At 35.9% G+C, this 20287-nt stretch overlaps 1 protein-coding gene across 3 annotated transcripts in view; it reads left to right on the forward strand.

The window, feature by feature from the left end:
• Positions 1 to 580: 580 nt before the first annotated feature.
• The window catches only part of CHIC1 (cysteine rich hydrophobic domain 1), a 43196-nt gene continuing 23489 nt past the window's right edge, over positions 581 to 20287 (forward strand). Inside the window, exons 1-4 of one of the 3 annotated variants that reach the window (XM_065901119.1) lie at positions 727 to 803; positions 948 to 1013; positions 12002 to 12056; positions 17810 to 17965. In XM_065901119.1, coding sequence (XP_065757191.1) covers positions 727 to 803; positions 948 to 1013; positions 12002 to 12056; positions 17810 to 17965 — 354 coding nt within the window. Of the gene's footprint in view, positions 1014 to 12001; positions 12057 to 17809; positions 17966 to 20287 lie in introns of all 3 variants that reach the window. The other 2 variants (XM_065901116.1, XM_065901117.1) reach the window with 2 other exon arrangements.

Below are 20287 nucleotides of genomic sequence, written 5' to 3' on the forward strand. Positions count from 1 at the left end.
CTGCATCTAGGTTTCCCACCGGTAAAATGAGATCATCATGGTACATATCTCATAGGGTTGTGAAGTATTAAATGAGATACGCACATAGAGCACTTAGCACAGTCCCTGACACTTAGTAAGTCCTCCGTAAGTATCGCATAGTAGAAGTAGTAGAAAGTTTCCTCTTCAGTAAAATGTTAATAAAAATGCCTCCCAGGGTGTGGCAAAGTTCTGCTGTAAAAGTCTTTTAAACTGTAATGCAGAACAAACGTAAGGGATTGGTGTATACCTTAAGATATATGGGGCAAAGTTCTAACCTCACTTTTATAGACTATCCCTTCCCTGCACTGGAGGGAAGGGGGTAATAATACCCATTATTAATTAATAGGAAATAAAACCAGAAGATACGTCCGCGGGAAACAAGCAGCAGAAGCCCAAACAGCAGTATTAAGAGCAGCACCCGCATACCGTACCTCGACAATTCCCAGTAGTTCACCTCTAACGCCCCCCTTCCCTTGGAGCCGCGCAAGCGTACACTGATTTTGCTCCTCTCTCCCTCATGCCCCCGCCTCCAACACCCTCCGCCCCCCCCCGCCCCCCGGTCTACCCCACCACGCAGGCGCATCTCCTTAAATCCTGTCCCTACACCCCTCATCTTTCTCTGCATTTCGTTCCCCCTCCTCTTCCAGCACCTCAGCAGGTTCAAACTCTTCTGCGTGAGGGTGGCAGTGATCGAGAGGTCACGTGATGAGCATCCTGCTGCCCAACATGGCGGAGTTCGACACGATCTCGGAACTGGAGGAGGAGGAAGAAGAAGCGGCAACGTCGTCGTCGTCGCCGTCGTCGTCGTCGTCGGTATCGGGGCCTGACGATGACGAGGAAGATGAGGAGGAGGAGGAAGAAGAGGAGGAGGAGGAAGAAGAAGAGGAGCAGGTGGAGGATACGCCGCCCCCGCCTCGGGTAGTGAGCGAAGAGCATCTGCGGAGATATGCCCCCGACCCAGTATTGGTGCGGGGCGCCGGCCACATCACTGTGTAAGCGAGAGGGAGCCGTGGGGTTTGAAAAGGCTGAGATTTGGCGACAGAGGAATAAGGCAGTCGAGGGGCCTGTGGAGTGGGGGAGGGCTGACTGAGGCATATAGTTAGGAAAGGACACCTGGTCTAAATGGGGAAACTGAGGGAGACAAGTGTAAAGGAAGTGAGGAGAAAGCAAATGTGATGCACCAACACCGGGTAAAAAGTGAGTATATATAGGACAGGGAAGTTAGGGGGTTGGGAGCCAGAGGGATTGGAGTAGGGGTGAGTCTCCTTGCTTCTGTGTATGCTGGCGATGAACAGTCTTTAAACTGCAGGATGTACCAGCGGACTCTTTGCCGCCAAGATTGATGTCTGGTGGAACACGGTGACAGCTGTAACAAGTGACGAGACCTAGGCTTGGACTCTTCAAAACAGAAACATAATATATTTTGTGAATAACATTATAGAATATCCACCCATCCATGTATTCATCCATCCATTCTTCCTATCTAATCCCTTTGTAAATGAATTCAATAATCCTTTCTGTGTCTTGATCACTCCTCATTCTGACGTTTCTTAAATATCACACAATTAGAGGTTCAGGGCGAGAAGTAGCTATGAAACGTAGAAAGAGCAATGGATTGAGAGTGAGGGCTCTTGTATGTTAGTCCCAGCCCTGCTTCTTACTGGCCCTGTGACCTTGGTCAGGTTACTTCCCATTTCTGGGCCTTGATTTCTCCATTGGTAAAATGAGGGGTTTGGAGTAGATGGTTTTTAAAGCCTTTCAGCTCTGAAATAATTTAACATACCTGCAGGAGATTTTGTATTCCCAAATATTAAATATGCAAACATTAAATATATATGGAAATTAGTCCCCTAGGAGCTGAGAATGATTTTTTGAAAACTCATACAGAGTTTTTTTTAAAATTGACATCTTGGATCATATTTGAGAAAATAAAAAGGGGGAGGGACCTCATAGAGTAGTAGTTGTCAAAGCACAAGAAAAATTTAATGGTTCTCTGGTCTTTGAAGAGTGCTTTCTCGTTTTTATGTGCTTGGACAGTAAATACTTGGAAGTTTGAATAGTGTCATGTTCATCCTCTTAATTATGCTATCATTTACTGAGTTTTCAAAATAGGACTATTTTTTCCTATCAAGTCATGCTGCCTGTAATTTTGATAATGGCTCACCTACCCCTCTGGCTTTCAGTTGAGTTCATAGTATCTGAAATCATATATTATGCACCACCTCCCCCCGTCATGTTAGCTTTTAATTTTAACATGCTGAGTATTTTAATTGTAATATACTTTTGTGATCTTTGCATGAAAAGTATTAAGGAAGATTTCAAAATTGTGGAAGAGTGTGGGGAGATTTTTAGACCTGCCTTTTGGTTAGGCAATTTTAACACAATTTTTCTTGGTCCAAGAATTTTGCAGATAGCCTACAATGTTCAGATGCCAGCTTACTGCGCTGTTTTATTTCCATTCCTTTCATCACTAGGGAAACAATTTATTACTCAAATTAATTATGATTCTGGTACCAAAGGTTACTTTCATGCAGATTATTTCATATGATCAAACAGAAAAAGGCTTTTTATTCCAGTCTATAATTTTATATTCCAGCATTCCTCCCCTTCATTTTTTTCCTAAAATTCAGAAAACAAGGAACAGGCAAGAAAACAGAGTTTAAGTTCCCTGAAACTTATTTGTGGTTCCATTCTACTCCTCACACAACCATGGTGAAGTACTTAACAACCTATTTTCAATTAAAAGCAAAGCACTGACACTTGCCATGCCCAGGCCCTTATGATAGGTGTAATGACCTTCTCAGCTTAAAAATTCTGGAATAAGGAGTGTGAAATAATGGTGCTCATAGTAACTGCTGGTATTAATTGAAGCCAAAACCTGAAAAGCAGCAAACCAGTACTTGAATTGCTAACCAGTGTACATAGTTTGGAAAATTACTTAGTTGTATTGTACACATTCTCTGACCTAGAAAGCATGTTTGATGTTAAATGAGAAACTGGTCTTTCTATGATAGGAAAACCTTCCTTACAACAGGTAAAGTAAGATCCTTAGGAAATAGTTAATCTAATTCTGAGACGTCTAAAATATCAGCCTCTTTAATTTTTTCCTGGCATGGGAGTGTTAGTTGCCCTATCTGAATGAAATATTTCTTATTCTCTCCCATTCTTATTTTTTTCATTCTTCGTGCAGTCATCTGTTCTTTAGAGGATGTTGTTTCTTTACAAAGTTTAAAATTTGAGAACCATCACCTCAAACTCAGTATATCTTAAACCCAATTTATTTTCCCTCCCCAGATTGTGCATTCCAGTTTCCCCATTTCTGACCCTGATACTGCCATTCCAATCTTCCAGGGTAATATTTCAAGTCCTTGAGTCATTTTTAACTCTTCCTTCTCCTTGAATTGCCCTTTGCCAGTCTGTCCCAGAATTATGTCATCATGACATAATTCTTCCTTTAAAAGGTCTATTAGATCATTCATTTTCTCCATTTCTACTGGCACCTCTCTAGTTTGGGTTGCCATCATCTCCTGCTTGAATTGCGGCCACAGTCTGCCACCTCTCCCCACCCCAATCCATCTGCATGCTTGTGCCAAACTAATTTTCGTAAAACACGGTTTAATCATGTCACTTTCCTGCTGAAACACCTGTACTGTATCTTAATTAGGTTTGAATTCCTGTGCTCTCTTCCTCCACCCTCAGAGATCATGGAGTCCCTCTGCTTGTTCAAAACTCACCCCTCCATTTGTGCTTTCCATACCCTTCTCTTCCAGCCTCCTCCCAGGCAGCACCTCTCTCTATATTACCTCACTCAGCCTCTCTGTTGGCTCAGCCTGTAAACATATTCAGTCTCTCTAATTCTTTAAAAATAAAAGCCTTCCTAGACCTACATTCCCCATTAGCTATTGTCTAATCTCTCTTCCTTCTTTCTCCAAATTTCTTAAGAGTAGCTACGTTCACCATATCTATTTCCTCTTCACCCTTCTGTAATCTGGATTCTGCCACCATGACCACAGACAAACTGGTATCATTAAGATCACCATGACCCTCCTGTTGCTAAATTAGTGGGCATCTTCAATTTCCTATCTTTCTGGTCCTCTCTGCTGCATATAATGACTCCCTCTTTCTCAGAGGCTTTTACTCCAGGGGTCATAAACACACTGGCCTTCAGAGGTGAGACAGGTCACAGAAAATAGTGCAGCATGAGTAATGATGGGGCCTTAGTTGAACTGGAAGGTATATGTTTTGCCTAAAGGTATTCAAATTCTGATTTTAAAAAAACCATTTTGCCAGCTAAACAAATCTAGGAATTCCTTGGCCATTTCACTCTTCCTGGTTCTCCTTATATTTTTCTGGTTATTCCTTAACTGCCTCGTTCATGGGTTTCTTTTCCTTTCTTGCTCCTTAAATACTAGTGATCTCCAGGGTTTTGTTCTCAGCCCACTATTCTCATTCCCTGCTCTATCAAGATGGTCTCATCTTGACTCTCATGGTTTCAATTCTCTGATGTCTCCCAAATATGTATCAGTATCTCTATACCAGACTCTGCTCTGACTCTTATCTGGACTTCCTCACGTAATGGCTCACTGACATCTTAAATTCAACGTACTCAAAACAAAACTCATCCTCCCCCTCTCACATCCCCTCACACCCCCATCCCAACCCCTCAAAAAATTCCTCCTATTTCTGAGTTCTCCAACTCAGTTAAATGGACCTCCTCCTATCCCATTATTTATCAGTGGTTCCTCTTTCCCACTCAGTCTTCTCACAGCTAAGCAATCAGTGGGTATTAGTAATGTATGACCTAAAAATTTCTTCTTTTCCTCCCTACCACCACTTCCCTGATTCATGCCCCTTTCACCACCCTACTAGTCATATTGTCTTCATCCTTGTCACCTCCAAATCTATCCCTCGGCCTGCTGCTCAATGGAGACACCACTTTCCTGTTTAAGACTTCTGTGGTTTCCCCTTCATCCACAGGATAGAGTCTAAGCCCTATAACATGGAATATAGAACTGGACCCTGCCTATCTATCAGCCTAATCTTTTGACATTTCCCTTTACTGCTTGTATTTTCTTATTCACAGCATGCTGTTTATCTCTTTGCCTCTGCTCAAGCTGGGGCCTTCATCTAGAATCCCAGTACCTACCACCTTTACCTCATAAGTCACCACCTCCTGCAAGTCTTCTCTGCCCTGAATAAATTGGAAGCAGAAATGGTAGGACAATCACTGGTTCCCTCTGAATTCTCAGTGCCTAACACAGTGCCTGCCCTGAAGTAGACACTCAGTAAAAGTGAGTTGAATAAATACTGGTTCACTTTAGTAAAAATATGCCCACCATAGTGTGTGCTGTATTATAGGCCCTCAACAAATGCTAGTTAGTTGAATCATCCTTTGGAGAGTATTTGTGTTTCTGAGCATAGATACAATACTACCAGATTTGGGGTGGGGGTTATGGCATGTCCTTACCTCTGAAAGGTTTGTTGAGCAAGACTTTATGTGTCAGAATACCCCTGTGTACTTATATTATCTTTACACATTGGTTTTCTCGTTACTTATCAAGATATCATTTAATGTCTTATCAATCAATTATAATTTTTTGAGAAGTTGAATGACCTAAACAGAATAATTGTAATTCCAAATCTGAGATGATGATGATCATAAATGGATATTTGGGTATCTTCTTTCAAATTAAAAAATTTTTAAAGTGTCATTAGGGCAGATATATTTGATGTGTTACTCATTGCTGTATATATACCCAGCACAAAGAACAGTAACTGCCATCTTCTGTGTGTCAGTATGCCAGTATGATGGGCACTACCATTTAAATATTGTATAACACACCTAAAATATTTTATTAAAAGATACAAGAATGCCTTTAATATATATATAAATGGCTAAATTGACTCCCACAGATTTGAGGTTTTAGAAACAGAAATAATGAAATGTCTCTTGTAAGTATTGTTTCAGAAATACTATACATTTGAGTGATGTAGCTTAGTGTCTATCATTTTTCATCTTGATATTTTTAGGATGAATATTTGGATCTTACATCTCATGAGATTTTTTTTCTTATTTATAGGTATTACCACACTCTTTATATTACTTAAAATAAATAGATATTTACCCTTGATAATACAGCTGTATAGAAGTTAGTAGAGATAAGAGGTTACCAATTCTCAGAAATATATAAAATTCTCATTAAAATTAATCTAAAAGAGCTGAAGTGATTATATACAGAATTGAAAAAAGATGGCCAAATTTGCCAAACAGTGCATTTCTGCAGAAAGTTAGAGAGCACTACAAATATTGATACTTCTCTAATCAGTGAATGGAATGCCTTTTCTGTAAACAGCTGTCTTTGAGGAATTACAGTGAAGCATTGTTAATTTGTGTTTGTATAAAGTAAGTATTTTATAAGATTTTAGGCTTTGAGAATACTGAAGCTATGGTAACTTGTCATTTTACAGGGCAGCAAGACATGATTATTTCCATATGGAAGATAAAAAATTAACTAATTTTTGGGCTTCCCTGGTGGCGCAGTGGTTGGGAGTCCGCCTGCCGATGCAGGGGACACGGGTTCGTGCCCCGGTCCGGGAAGATCCCACATGCCGCGGGGCGGCTGGTCCCGTGAGCCATGGCCGCTGAGCCTGTGCGTCCAGAGCCTGTGCTCTGCAATGGGAGAGGCCACAACAGTGAGAGGCCCGCATACAGAAAACAAACAAACAAAAAAAAAAAACAAAACAAAACAAAAAAAATTAACTAATTTTTAAAAATCTCTTTTAATTGAAGGGCATAGACTTTCCTTTTTCTTGTTATAGTAAATAGAGATCAGTGCACGTTCTTCAGAATCAGTGTTACTATAGTTTTCTAGTGAAATGGTTTTTGTTGGCAGAATTTTACTACACTTTGATGTGTTTTCTTAAACAACCTGAACACATAAACTTAAGTTTGAGCAAGGTTTTCAAAGGCTGATGTATAGTCATTTTCAAAAGAATTAAAAACAGTAAGGGGTATAGGGAGGGAGAAAAGAGGGAAGAGCAACTAGAGGACCCATCCTTCTTTACCTCAGTTTCCTTTACTCCAAAGAATTGTCCAAGAAATTAAAATTTGGGGCATTGGAGACACTTAACAAATAAAATACAATCATTAAGAACCACCAGCTGGGTCAGCTTCAAACACATAATAGGCTCTATATTTAATGAATCCGATAAAATGACAGTGTGAGCAGTTCCTAAGTGCCTTTGTCTAATGCTGAAGAACCCCACATGTTGACTCATGTCTGTCACTGATCAGTAATGGGTAGATGAGCTTGTCTAACCTCTGTGGACTCACAGTTCTTAACTTAATAGTTTACTTATGAAACAAAGCTGAGGTGTTCATTTAGCAGGAGCCATTTCAACATTTTCCTAGTAGCTACTAAGTAAAATGTTGTGCCTAAGATTATTTAAGTACTCATTTTAGGTGCTGAATATCTAATGGAGAAGTTAAAGAAAGAAATCCCTGGTAGGCAAGAACAGAATTGCTACTACCTTTTAGCCCAAATTATGAGAATATATTGGGCCTAGTTTGCCTATCTTTATACCTTTTGAAGTAGATAAATGTAGGCCATAATGGAGTGTTTTAAGAAGTAAAATGACACTTTCCTTAGCATTTCTTTTTTTTTTTGATTTTTGTCCACCCTGCATAGTTTGTGGGCTCTTCATTCCCCGACCAGGGATTGAACTTGGGCCCTTGGCAGTGAGAGCACAGAGTGCTAACCACTAGACTGCCAGGGTATTCCCTCCTTACCATTTCTAATATACTTTTTATATTTTAGAAAATACAATCCATTTTTATATTAGAGAAGAAAATTTGTAATGTGAATTTAGCAAGCGTTTTTTGAGAACCTGAGCACTGGGCTAAGCACTATGAAGAATACAGAAAAAAGAAAGTACAGGTCTTGGTTTACAAAGCTAGCAGGAAGATCTCCTTTAAGGAATTGGTGTGGAGCAGCGAAGAATAAAAGAAAATATTTTATTAAATTTTGAATTGTGTAGTACAGATTAAAGTTGGCTATGAGTGTTCAGAGAAAGGGAAATCCATGAAGGCTTGCAGCAGGGGTTGACTTGAGTTTTGAGGACTGCATTGGATTGAAACTAGGGAGTGGAAGCAAGAGAAACCACATGAGCAAAGACGAGCCAACACAGCAGTGGCAATGGAAAGGAAGGAAATGATATGAGAATCATTTCAGAGGAACAAATAATAGGACTTGGGACCACCTGGATATAAGCAAGGTGCAAAAAATAGGAGAGGGAAGGTCCAAAAAATACCAGGGTCTAGGTTAAAGAGAGTCAATGTGCCATTGATAGAGATGAGGAATTTGAAAGGGGGGAGCCAGTTTCCAATAAAAGGTAACTTTTAATTTTAGACATGTTCACTTGAGGTGTATTATTTTGTAGCAAGATATCCAAATGGAAATTGTTATTTTTGTTGTTTTTTTAAATTTATTTTATTGAAGTATAGTTATTTACAATGTTGTGTTAATTTCTGCTGTACAGCAAAGTGATTCATTTATATATATGTATACATTCTTTTCCATATTCTTTTCCATTATGGTTTATCACAGGATATTGAATATAATTCCCTGTGCTATACAGTAGGACCTTGTTGTTAATCCATTCTATATATGCTAGTTTACATCTGCTAACCCCGAACTCCCACTCCATCCCTCCCTCACCCACCCTCCCCCTTGGCAGCCACAAGTCTGTTCTCTATGTCTGTGAGTCTGTTTCTGTTTCATAGATAAATTCATTTGTGTCATATTTTAGATTCCACATATAAGTGATATCATATGGCATTTCTCTTTCTCTTTCTGACTTACTTCACTTTGTATAATAATCTCTAGGGCCATCCATGTTGCTACAAATGGCATTATTTCCAAATGGAAATTTTTAGTATGCAATTAGAGATGAGGGACTAGAGCATGTTGGGAAATATAGAACTAGAGATATAGATTTGGCATAGAAGTGATTGTCAAGGCTATTAAAAATAGATGAACTGTTGTAATTCCTTTAGAAAGAGGAGCAGATGACTAACAGCTAAACTTTGGGAAAAGACAAGAGTGTTAGGAGAGAGTGAATGAATCGGAGAATGTTAGGAAGGAGTGGTGAACAGCATCACAGGCTGCAAAGTCGGGGGGAAAGTTCTGAGAAGAGGACATTGAATTTGGCACTAAATAAGATGAACTTGTCTTTCTAAATAAATTTACCAAATAAGGGATTATTTTCAGTATAGTAACAGCATCAAAAGAGAAATTTCAGAAGGTTAGGGACTTCCCTGGTGGTCCAGTGGTTAAGAGTCCATGCTCCCAACACAGGGGCACGGGTTCGATCCCTGGTGGGGGAACTAAGATCCCACATGCCACACGGCACAGCCAAAAAAAAAAAAAAAGCCAGCATGTTCATTCAAAAGGTTAAGAAAGGAAGGGATAATATTAAGGAAATGGAAACAGTGGCAACGAAAGTTCATTTGTCTGGTGATAAATGCAAAGAGAATAGCAAAGCTAAATTTTTTTTAAATAATAGATATATTCCATGCATTTTGAGGAATACATCTGTCTATATCCTCTATGTATTTGATATGTAGTAAAAGAATGGCAACTGGGAAAAGCTATAATGGCAGCAGTCTCTAATGGAGGTAGGAACATATTATTAACATTGTATCTAAAAGGCAAAAGGGGAATTCCTTGGTGGTCCAGTGGTTAGGACTCAGTGCTTCCACTGAAGGGGACACAGGTTTGATCCCTGGTCAGGGAACTAAAACCCCACATGCTGCACTGCACAGCCAAAAATAAATAAATAAATAAATTGGATTTTTTTTTTTTTTTTTTTTGCGGTACACGGGCTTCTCACTGTTGTGGCTTCTCCCGTTGCGGAGCACAGGCTCTAGACGCGCAGGCTCAGCGACCATGGCTCACGGGCCCAGCCGCTTTGCGGCATGTGGGATCTTCCCGGACCAGGGCACGAACCCGTGTCCCCTGCATCAGCAGGCGGACTCCCAACCACTGTGCCACCAGGGAAGCCCTAATTTTAAAAAATAAAAGACAAGCTGTACGAATGGAAATAGAGCTCTGCTTTCAAATGTATCATGTCTACTTTCTATAAATGAAACCTGTATATATTTCTTTGTTACGCAATAAGAATTAACTGTGGAATAATGAATTCAATTACATCTTCTTGACTAGTGATAAGGTCACTATTTACCTAAATATGATTTGAATTAAATATGTTTCTTGCTCTATTAAATATTTGTCATGTTACTGATTGCTTAGCTAGTACATAATTACAAATATATATTTAACACTAGAGTATCAGTTTCTCAAACAGCACATGAAAGTTGCCATAAAAATTCATGTACAAGAGTACCATTTTATTTTTAAGTTAGGTTATACTCTATGAATAGTTTTAAGGGGAATGTTATGAGAATGTTATTATAAAAATGTTATGCTCTCATTATGTGTTGTACTGACACCTAGAGAATGAAGTTTTTTAATGAAGTTAAGTTCTTTTTATAATTGCTAATTAATTTGCTCAACTCTTAAAATATAGAATTTGTTGTTTTAAAATACATTTTAAACATGCAAGGTAAAATATATTTATGTACAGATATGTACCTTGCTGCTAGCTGCTAAATGTAGTCTTGCACAAAAAGAGCACAAGGATTGGCTTGTGTCCTTGAAGAGGAGCTGTTAGCATAAATGATACAAGGAGACTGTGATTCTCACAGAGAGTTTTAATAGGACGTTGGATTCTTAAGATGTCTTTAAAGTGACCCTAAGACCAAAGTGCAATAAATCAGTAGAATCAAACAGGACATACAGTAGCTTATTATTCAACAAACTTTTATTAAGCACCTACTAGATTCCATTGTGCTACTAAGCATAGTGGAAGATAGCAAAGGAAATAAGCCATAGTTTCTGTTCTCAAGGAGCTTAATATAGGACAGAAAGAATTTAGGGATTAGCATTTGAATTTTGGTTGCCTCCTCTTACTATGTGACTTTGGGCAAGTCATTTGATTACTTTTTGAAAAAATTTTTTCTGAGTGTCAGCTTCCTTCTCTGTAAAACAGAGATAACAATACCTCTCTTGAAGGCTTGTGAATTTTAGAGGTAATGTATTTACCTAACACAGTGTCTAACCCATGGTAAGTAGATAGTTACTGGTAACTGTTACTATTATTGTCTACCTCAAAAGGAGTTCTTATTAAATGTTAGTGTTTTTTGCTTACACTAACATAAAATTGTAGTCACTCTGATATATCATCTAACATGCAGGAAGTGACCTTTGTTATTCCTACCGAAATCAATCACCAAGTAGGTGAAGGAAGGCTTATAAAAAATCATTTTGACTTAGTACAGATTTCAGTGAGTGTACTTGAAAAAAGTCAGAGCTTTTGAGGCTGGGATCTGTTTTCTCAAAATTGGTTGAACATATACATAAAAGCCATTCATAAGGATCAACCTTTGAGTATCTGAATAGTAACTGATCATAAGTTGTCAAGCTCTATAGTTCCAAAGGTTACATTAGTTTTTATTAGGAATTTTCATATATCCACAGAAGTAGAAAGAATAATATAATCCACTCCCATATATAACCCATCAGCCAGTTCCAACAGTTATCAATTAAAATGGGTTTTAACAGAGATGTTTCAATCAAAAGTTGTGATATTTCCAGCTGTATGTCAGTGTTTCTCTATTATTTTTTAATCTCATATCATGGTTCTAGTTAGAATCCTACTTTAACATTGGCTCCTTAAGTTTCTTTTACTATTAATTTGGATTAATAGTCAAAGGTGTATTTTCTATAAATATCAAATTATTTTTAGGACGTGCTTTTAGGTCCCAACATCAAAAGAAAAATGCATGGCTTTGTAACTTTTTTTAAGGCAAAGAGTTAAATATGCTGGGTAGAATATATTTTGTTCTGTCTTTGTTTTTAAGGTTTGGCTTGAGCAACAAGTTTGATACTGAATTTCCCTCAGTTCTAACAGGGAAGGTAAGTGAGAGTTTGCATTGAACTTTTCAATTCTAAAAGCATTGTTTTATGGCTGATTTAGTGTTATGACAAGTGCTTTGACTCACTGTAATGAAGTCTGATAATAAGAGGTCAGGGTAATTGGAGCCTATGTCATTAGTGACTGAAAGCTGTCTCCATGACTACTAGCATATGACCAGTTATTTTGTTCATGTCCATTAATGCCAGCCATTACTTGCTTATCTGTTCAGTTTTTCCAGTTTTGCCTTTTTTCTCAGCACTGGTAGCTATAATTGTTTTCATTTAGGTCAGTAATTTCCAATGATTTTAGAGTTAACGAAGTTATCAGTGTTCAAATTTGTATCACTCTATGAATTTTAGTGTCCTGTGATGTGATTTGTTATACATCAAAAAATCAAATTTTTGGTTGGACATTTTTCTGTCATTTAGATAGCTTGAGCTTCTACAATTGTATTCACTGCAATAAATTGTTATTACCTTTTTGTTTCCTGGTTCCTCTACACCCAGTAGTATCTTCTAGCATCGAGGCTCAATATTCAAAGACTTCCTAGGATTCAAAACTGTTTGGAAAATCCTCTTACAACAGTAATGCTAACTTCTAAACCCAAAGGAAAAAGCTCTGACTAAGGCAAAAAGAATATATAAAACTCCTAGCGTATTGTGAGGTACTTATTAGCTTCACAATGTAAGTTTGTGGTTGTTATTGATAATTTTTCATCAGTATATCCCAGTTTCACCCTGATTGTTTTTCCACTTTACTCACCAGCTTTCAATTTTAATTGCTTTTGCTACTTTAACCTTCTTCATCTGAGTAATTGTTTGTTCTCGGTCCCATCGATAATTTGTTCTCTTTGACTGTTGACCTTTTCTGTCTCTCCTGATATATAATGTCAAATCATTCCATATAGTACTAAACAAGTGGTGATAGTCCCTAGGTAAGTGAACATTAGAAAATATGTGGCCATTTATCTTTTTAGGATACAAAGAGCCCTTTGGTTTGAGATTTTGGCCTCACTCTCTAGTATGTTCTACCTTCCTATCCTGATCATTTAGAATTATTCACCAATTTAAGCAGCAGTTCAGACTTAGATTTGTGTATATGAATTAATCATAAATGTTTTTTCCAAGGGAAAAAATAGCTATGGGAAAAAATCTCTTGAATAGTAATTTGTCTGTGGAAAGATGGCAAATTCAATATTAAAGAGAATGTGAATTAAAGCATCTCCAGTGGAAAACTTGTTCTTTATGTTTCCCTTGATGCTGCTGCATGTGTTGTCTGGGCAGTTACATCCAGCTTTATTATTGGTTTAGTTTTAAAAAGTTTGAATTACAAATACAAGTAACTCTAGAAAATGAATAATCAAAAAATATGTCAGAGAATAGAGTTCCCAGGTGTAAGAATTATCCATCTTTGAAATTGGCCACTTTTATGTGCACGAGGAATCTTCAGAATATTTCTTCACACCTCTTCATTTCTTTCCAAGCCTTCTAAAACTAGAAATTCCACCAGCACAAAAGATAGTCATTTTTTAAACTAGGGAAGTAGGAATATTAAGCTGCCTTTGGTATGCATTCACACAACCTAAATGATCTGGATATGAACTGTTCTTAAAGATATCCATTCTTTTCAGGTGACCGTTTTCGTAACACATAATGATTGGATATTTATTCTAGTGTGCATTATTTAAATGCACAAAATTTCTCATAAATTGAATGAGGCATAAATTATACAGTGATGTTTTTCCTAGTTTAGTGTTTGGTGATGAAAAAAACTAAAAGGAATTCTGAAAATCTGATTTTTTTTCAAAGTCACATGATAACTTTATTTATTTTCTCTTTAATGAGATGATTTTTCTCCGTTAGGCACTATTTCATTTGTATAGGTTATTTTGGATTATCAAAATGCATCTCTGATAACTGTGGGGTCTTGAGAGGCAAAAAAGAATTTGCGTGTTTCAGAAAAAATCTAAAAGAAAAAAAAGGTTTGAATTCCAGACTTAGCAGCAGTGTAAGTATATTTCAAAATGAATAAATGCAGTAGGTAAAATAGAAAAATAAATCTGCACTTTACAAAACCAGTATTCCAGCATGAGTGGAATTCTATATAGCATTTATGCCTAAACTAAGCAAAATTGTGGAGTGAATTCTGAAAACCTCAAAAGCCATTTTGTTAAGTTCTGTGGCTCAGTATTAATTTTGTGCTTCTTATGTATTAATGCTTTTAATATAAATAAAAAGATAATCTTTTATATTAAGTTAAGGAAAGATTGTTTCCTCCTTTCACTGAAGATAAGTCCTCCTGTCGTGATAGGACATATCAAACAGGTGTCTACATACAGATTCTGGTGACCAGAAAATGAAGAACCACAAAACTTCAGAAAAGAAATAAAAGCTTCCGGCCCTCAGCTTGGAACAATTAAATGGTGTTACAGGGAGATTAGTGTGCAGTGTTGGGAACCATAAACCATAAAATCCACCTTTACTATTGCGATCCAGTATGACAAGTGATTGATTGGGTTGTGTTCCCCATGATTGAAGGAGGCAAATCAGTCCTGCTGGGTTTTGCTTAGATTTTCTTCTGTTTGCAAAGTCTCTTGCATCCTGTTATAAAATATTATGACCCTTTCCCCCACCTTTATGATGTGGCTTTCTTTTATCTTTCTAAGAAAGTCAAAAGGAATTAAATGTTTCTTTACAACCTGCCATTCAGCTACAAAGTAAAGGGCTTCCATCTAACCTTCATTACTAGAAATACTCAATTATATGGAAGTAAATGAGTAAAATGTTATTAACTCTGATTCCACACAGTTAACTAAACATTTCTTTCACATTGTTTAAAATCGGGAGTTAACCAATTCTCATTTCCTATGCCTTTATCTCTGTTTTATGACTTTTACTGTTATTCAAATACAGATTTTTTTTTCAAAGACAATTCTGGCTTCCTTTTAAAGTCAAAATGAAGATTTCAGTTTATTCTTTGAAATTCTAGTAAAAGTTTTCTTTTCAATATGTTTCTGTTATGACTTCAAAAAATTTGAATTCTCACTTTTAGTAACTTGAATGTTTTAGTTTTTAATTTGTCCATAGTAAGAGAGTACAAACTGTGAATATTATATGTTAAAAGTGGAAAGTATTGGTGGAGAAGAAGGAAAATTGCCACATTTTAGAAATGCTTTTGTTAATTCATTTCCAGAAGCATGTAATGAAAGATAAATCTTATAACAAATTTTATATACCTTGGCATATAATTTACTTCATTCACAGTGTTTTAAACAAAAATCAAATTTTACATTTTGGATTGATTCATTTCTGACTTTAGCCTCATTCTTTACTTTTTCTCGTCTGTGCTTACATGCTTTTAAATAAAAGTTTTAAATAAAAATTTTACTTTTTAAACATAAATTTAAATTCTACTTACAAGCACTTAAATTTGTAAATGGACAGATTTAATAATTTTATGAGTTTATATCAAAATTTGCCATATTTAAAAAATGTATTAGTGTTTCTGGATACACAGTTTAAAGAAAATTGATAATAATGTTATATTACAGATTACAGCTAAATATATAAATATATTTTCCTTATTTTAACTTCCATTTGCTTGCTCAGTGGTTCACTAGGAAAAAAGAAGTTGAATATCACTCTTTGAGAGGTAAATTTTAAGATAGCAACTTAGTACCTTGATTTTACAAAGAACTTCTTTTCTCTTAAGAATTGAAAAGCATTAAATTTGCATTCAAAATGTAGCAGTTTATCCTTTTGTTTATAATAGACTGTGTAGCAAAGCTGTGGAGTATTAAGTTACCTGATAAAAACCTTCAGGTGATACTCGATGCAAAAAAGAGCTTTGCTTTTCTTTCTCCAAATCTAGTCAGATACGATTCACTGACTTCCTTTCTCAAAGCATTCTAGTTAGGAGGTCCTTTCTAAGGTATAATTTCCATTCCCTGTGAGGTATGTAATAGAAAAATTATTTATTTCATTTTATAGATGGGAGACTAAAACTCACAAAAATTAAATGAACTTACCTAGGATTTTTTATAACTAATAAGAGACTAGAATCTAGATCTTGACTTGTTGTCTTAATGTGCTTAGCCTGTTGGTGTTTTCTATTTTCAATTATAAGCCATGGTTCTCTGAATTTACTTTCATATTTACTCCAGATATTTAGTCATTTATTTGGAATTCTTTTCACTCAGTGATTGTCTTTAGGTCATATTGGAGAATGAAATCAGTTTAGTTTCCTCCTGTAAATACAGTTTTGAGCCTTACAATTTCACAACTTGTTAACATATTAGGAAGAAAATCTAATTTATAGGTTAAGCGATTAACATTATTGGGTGGCATGAACAATTCTAATAAAGCTAGTATAATTATTTAATGTTTAAATCATGATGGTACTGAATTCTGTGGTCATGTGTCTTTCTAACATCTGCTAATAGGTATGTATTGTAGTATTGATTCTAAGACATGTTTATTAAAAGACAAAAATGTAATAAATTGATTCCTGTAATACAGTTTTTACTTGGAAGAGTTATAAAGCTCTGTATTTTTGATACCAAACGTGCTAGTGAGGTTTTTATTTTACAGCAGCTTATTCTTCCTAGTAATTTCATAATTTTTGCTTGCACAACCAGATGGCAGAATTTTTTTCCCATAGATTTTACAGTGTGACGGCTTTCTAAATGAAAGGGAATCATTTTTGTGATCCAGAAATGTGATTTCACTGAAAGCAAACTATTTTTAGTATACCTTTGAATTGTATAACCTTCAAGCAGAGTTTTTTGTATAAATCTAATTATGCCTGTCATGCTCTTGCCTTTGAACTGACTTTGTCATTGTTTACAGAGAGGCACAAGCAGCCACTTCCAGGAATGGAGGTAGTAATTAAAAATATTAAATTTGTATATTTAAGGATCTCTGAACTTCTAAAATTTATAGCAGCTATGAGTCCATTTTATGCTAATATTAAGACTGTTTTTTGAATGTGATCACTCCTCACTGTCTTTTGTTAGTGTAGCTTTTCCCTACAAACAATGGCAAGTGTTAAAATTGTTATCTTGCAAATTTGCCAGGGAGAAAAGTTTTGAGAGCTGCCTTTTTAAAGATAATCCAGCAATATTGCCGAGGTCTAAATTTAATTCTATTTACTCTGGTAGTATTTAGGTTTTATTGTTGTATTATGCTTCTAGTCTTACTCAACCTTTGGTCTGAGTGACTGTAGACTATAAATAATATTGCTTTAATAATGAGAATATTTGTAAGAAAACTGCTTAACAGGTATCCTTTACCACCAATGTTACTGTTCTCATTTTATTGTTGATAATTTCAAAAGACTGTTTTCGAACATGAGAATAAGTTCTGTAAACATGAAATTATATTGTTTTGCTTTCTAATGTCATCCAGGAGTATGTAATACATATTTTTTGGTATTTTATTTTATTTTTTTAACATCTTTATTGGAGTATAATTGCTTTACAATGGTGTGTTAGTTTCTGCTTTATAACAAAGTGAATCAGTTATACATATACATATGTTCCCATATCTCTTCCCTCTTGCGTCTCCCTCCCTCCCACCCTCCCTATCCCACCCCTCCAGGCGGTCACAAAGCACCGAGGGAAAGATAGGGAGGAAATATATTTAGACATGTAATTCCTTAAAGTACTTGTAATAAGACAAACATTTTCTTTAGATTTAGAGACAAATAGTAGAAAGCTGCCCACAGACTGTTAAAGATTGCACCCTTGTTGTAGGTGGCCCCAGAAGAATTTAAGACCAGCATTGGCCGTGTGAATGCATGTTTGAAAAAGGCTCTCCCAGTCAATGTGAAATGGCTGCTGTGTGGTTGTCTCTGCTGCTGTTGCACACTGGGTTGCAGCCTGTGGCCCGTTATTTGTCTCAACAAAAGAGTGAGTAACCATTTTATTGTGTAATAATAATGAGCTAACGTTTATTGAACACTTGCTGTGTGCCAAGTACTTTACAGAATTTATTAAATTGTCATAACAATGCTGTCCTCATTCTAGATATAAAGAAACTCGGGGTCAGAGAGATTAAGTCATTTGTCCAACCTTTATCAATGCTTTATCACTTAATATGGGTTCAATCATTATTTTAAATAAGTGCAAAGTAAGTGGAGTACTTAAGTAAATATAAATGTGACTGGGCTACTTATTCTGTTTACAAAACCTGAAGCTATGATTTAAAGTATTTCCAAGCCACAGGTATATGGGAGAGTTTCTTCTGATCTGAAGAAAGGCAGAAGTGAGAGTAATCTACAAAGTTGGTAGGGGAAATGCTTGTTAGTTTTGAACATGTTGAAATAACATTCTGACATGACATTACCAGTTATGTCATGGATTTAAGACTACTACATTTATCTCGTCTTCTTTAAAATTTTATTTTGATCTTTAGAATGATTTTTCCTCCTGTGGGAAGATATTTTTAAACTTTTTAATTGAAGCCAATGAGGAAAATTAATTCATTTTACCTACAGTTATTTTCCCTGTACCACACTGATGATTTCATTTAAACTTCTAAATAATAATTAGCCTACTGAACCATATTCAACATCACAGCACCTTGTGGGGGTATAATTAGTGATGCAGTTGTTTCATAAACCAAAAAGATTCCCAACAAGTACTCATTACATTTTCCTCTCCATCTTTCTCTTGCCCTCCTTAATGTCTACTTCAAAAAAACAAATAATAAAATACTGTCACCCCTATAACTTTTTGAATGGAAAATTAGACATTTTATTAATTCTCTTGGTCACTACCAGTAGATCAGTGCTTTATTTTAAATAGAGCTTAGTTTATTGTTTGTCAAAGCATGAGCAATGTTCTCAAATGGCTTTGTGTAAGTTAAAAAAAATGACAGCATAAATTTCTTTCTTTAATTATCATATCTTTTAAAAGTTACAAATCAATAACTCCTACCCATCCTCATTATTTTTAAAGCCTCAATGTGAATTAATTATGGGATTTTTTCATCACACAAATATAGGCAATTTCAATTACTTAAGAAGAGTTTTTGGTTTTAATATTATCCAGGATCTTTTTTTCTGATGACCTGTTTACGTATTTGCCTCTTTATTAATACCTCCGCCACAAGGCCTGAAATAGAAACAATTTATTCAGTCATGTATTTTACTATGATTACTACTGATATGAAATTAATACTGATGCTGTGATTTCTTCCCATCTCCCACTACTTTGGTTAGGAATTCATATTGAAATTGAGGCATCAGTGTATTCTTAGATCACTAATCTGTCAGTTTTAAAAAGTTTATTTAGTACAGATATGCAAACAGTTGTCCTGTGGGCTAAATCCAGCCCACTCTGTTTTTTAAACATTTAAATCAGTTGCCAGCATTTAAAAATTAGAATATTTAAAGTAAAATTTGAAACAGCCAGCATCTCTTGTAAAATCTAAAGCTCTGACAGTATTGGACCCAACATGCCTATCACCTATAAAATCCAGATAATATTAGTTACTTTTATGGTGATTGTGATGATGAAGAGATTTAAGGCCCGTCACTGCTTTTTTTTGTCCACATGGAGAAATAAAAAATAAAATACAACAATTTTAAAATGGCTCTGGCCATTTCTAATGGGGTATCTAGCTTCATAGAAGTCACATCTGTGTCTATCCACAAAATAAAATGGAAATAATATGATTAATCTGCCCTGTGTCACAAGGTTGCTGTATAAATGAATGATGGTAAAATGTTTCCAAGAAAAGAACCTCTTTGTAAACAGTCTGCCTTGTGAACTTTTTTTTGGCCAGTATACGTCATGGACATTTTTTTCCAGCAATTTAGTTGAAAGAAAAGAAATACAGACCAGAATGCCCTGAGCTGCTCCTAGTCTCTCTTGGCTCTGGTAGGATTCTAAGCTTACATGACATATGAAATGAAGGTCTTTGTTTACCCATTCTTACATTTACCACTGTGTTATTACAGTCAATTTTCAGGCCTAATCCTGCCACCATCCTTAAATTTGATATTACTTTTAACATTTACCTTTTTTGCTATAATATTTGCTAAACTGAGAGGGATGTTCAGAGGGAAGGGACTGTTATCTCAGTCTTACAACATGAACATAATGTTGTTTTCCTTATGATTTCTAATTTCATTCCATTGTTATTGGAGAAGATACTTTGTATGGTTTTAATCTTTTTTTATTTATTGAGGCTTGTTTAGTGGCATAGCATATGGCCTATCCTGGAGA

The sequence above is a fragment of the Phocoena phocoena genome, chromosome X (assembly GCF_963924675.1).
Source record: "Phocoena phocoena chromosome X, mPhoPho1.1, whole genome shotgun sequence".
NCBI lineage: Eukaryota > Metazoa > Chordata > Mammalia > Artiodactyla > Phocoenidae > Phocoena > Phocoena phocoena.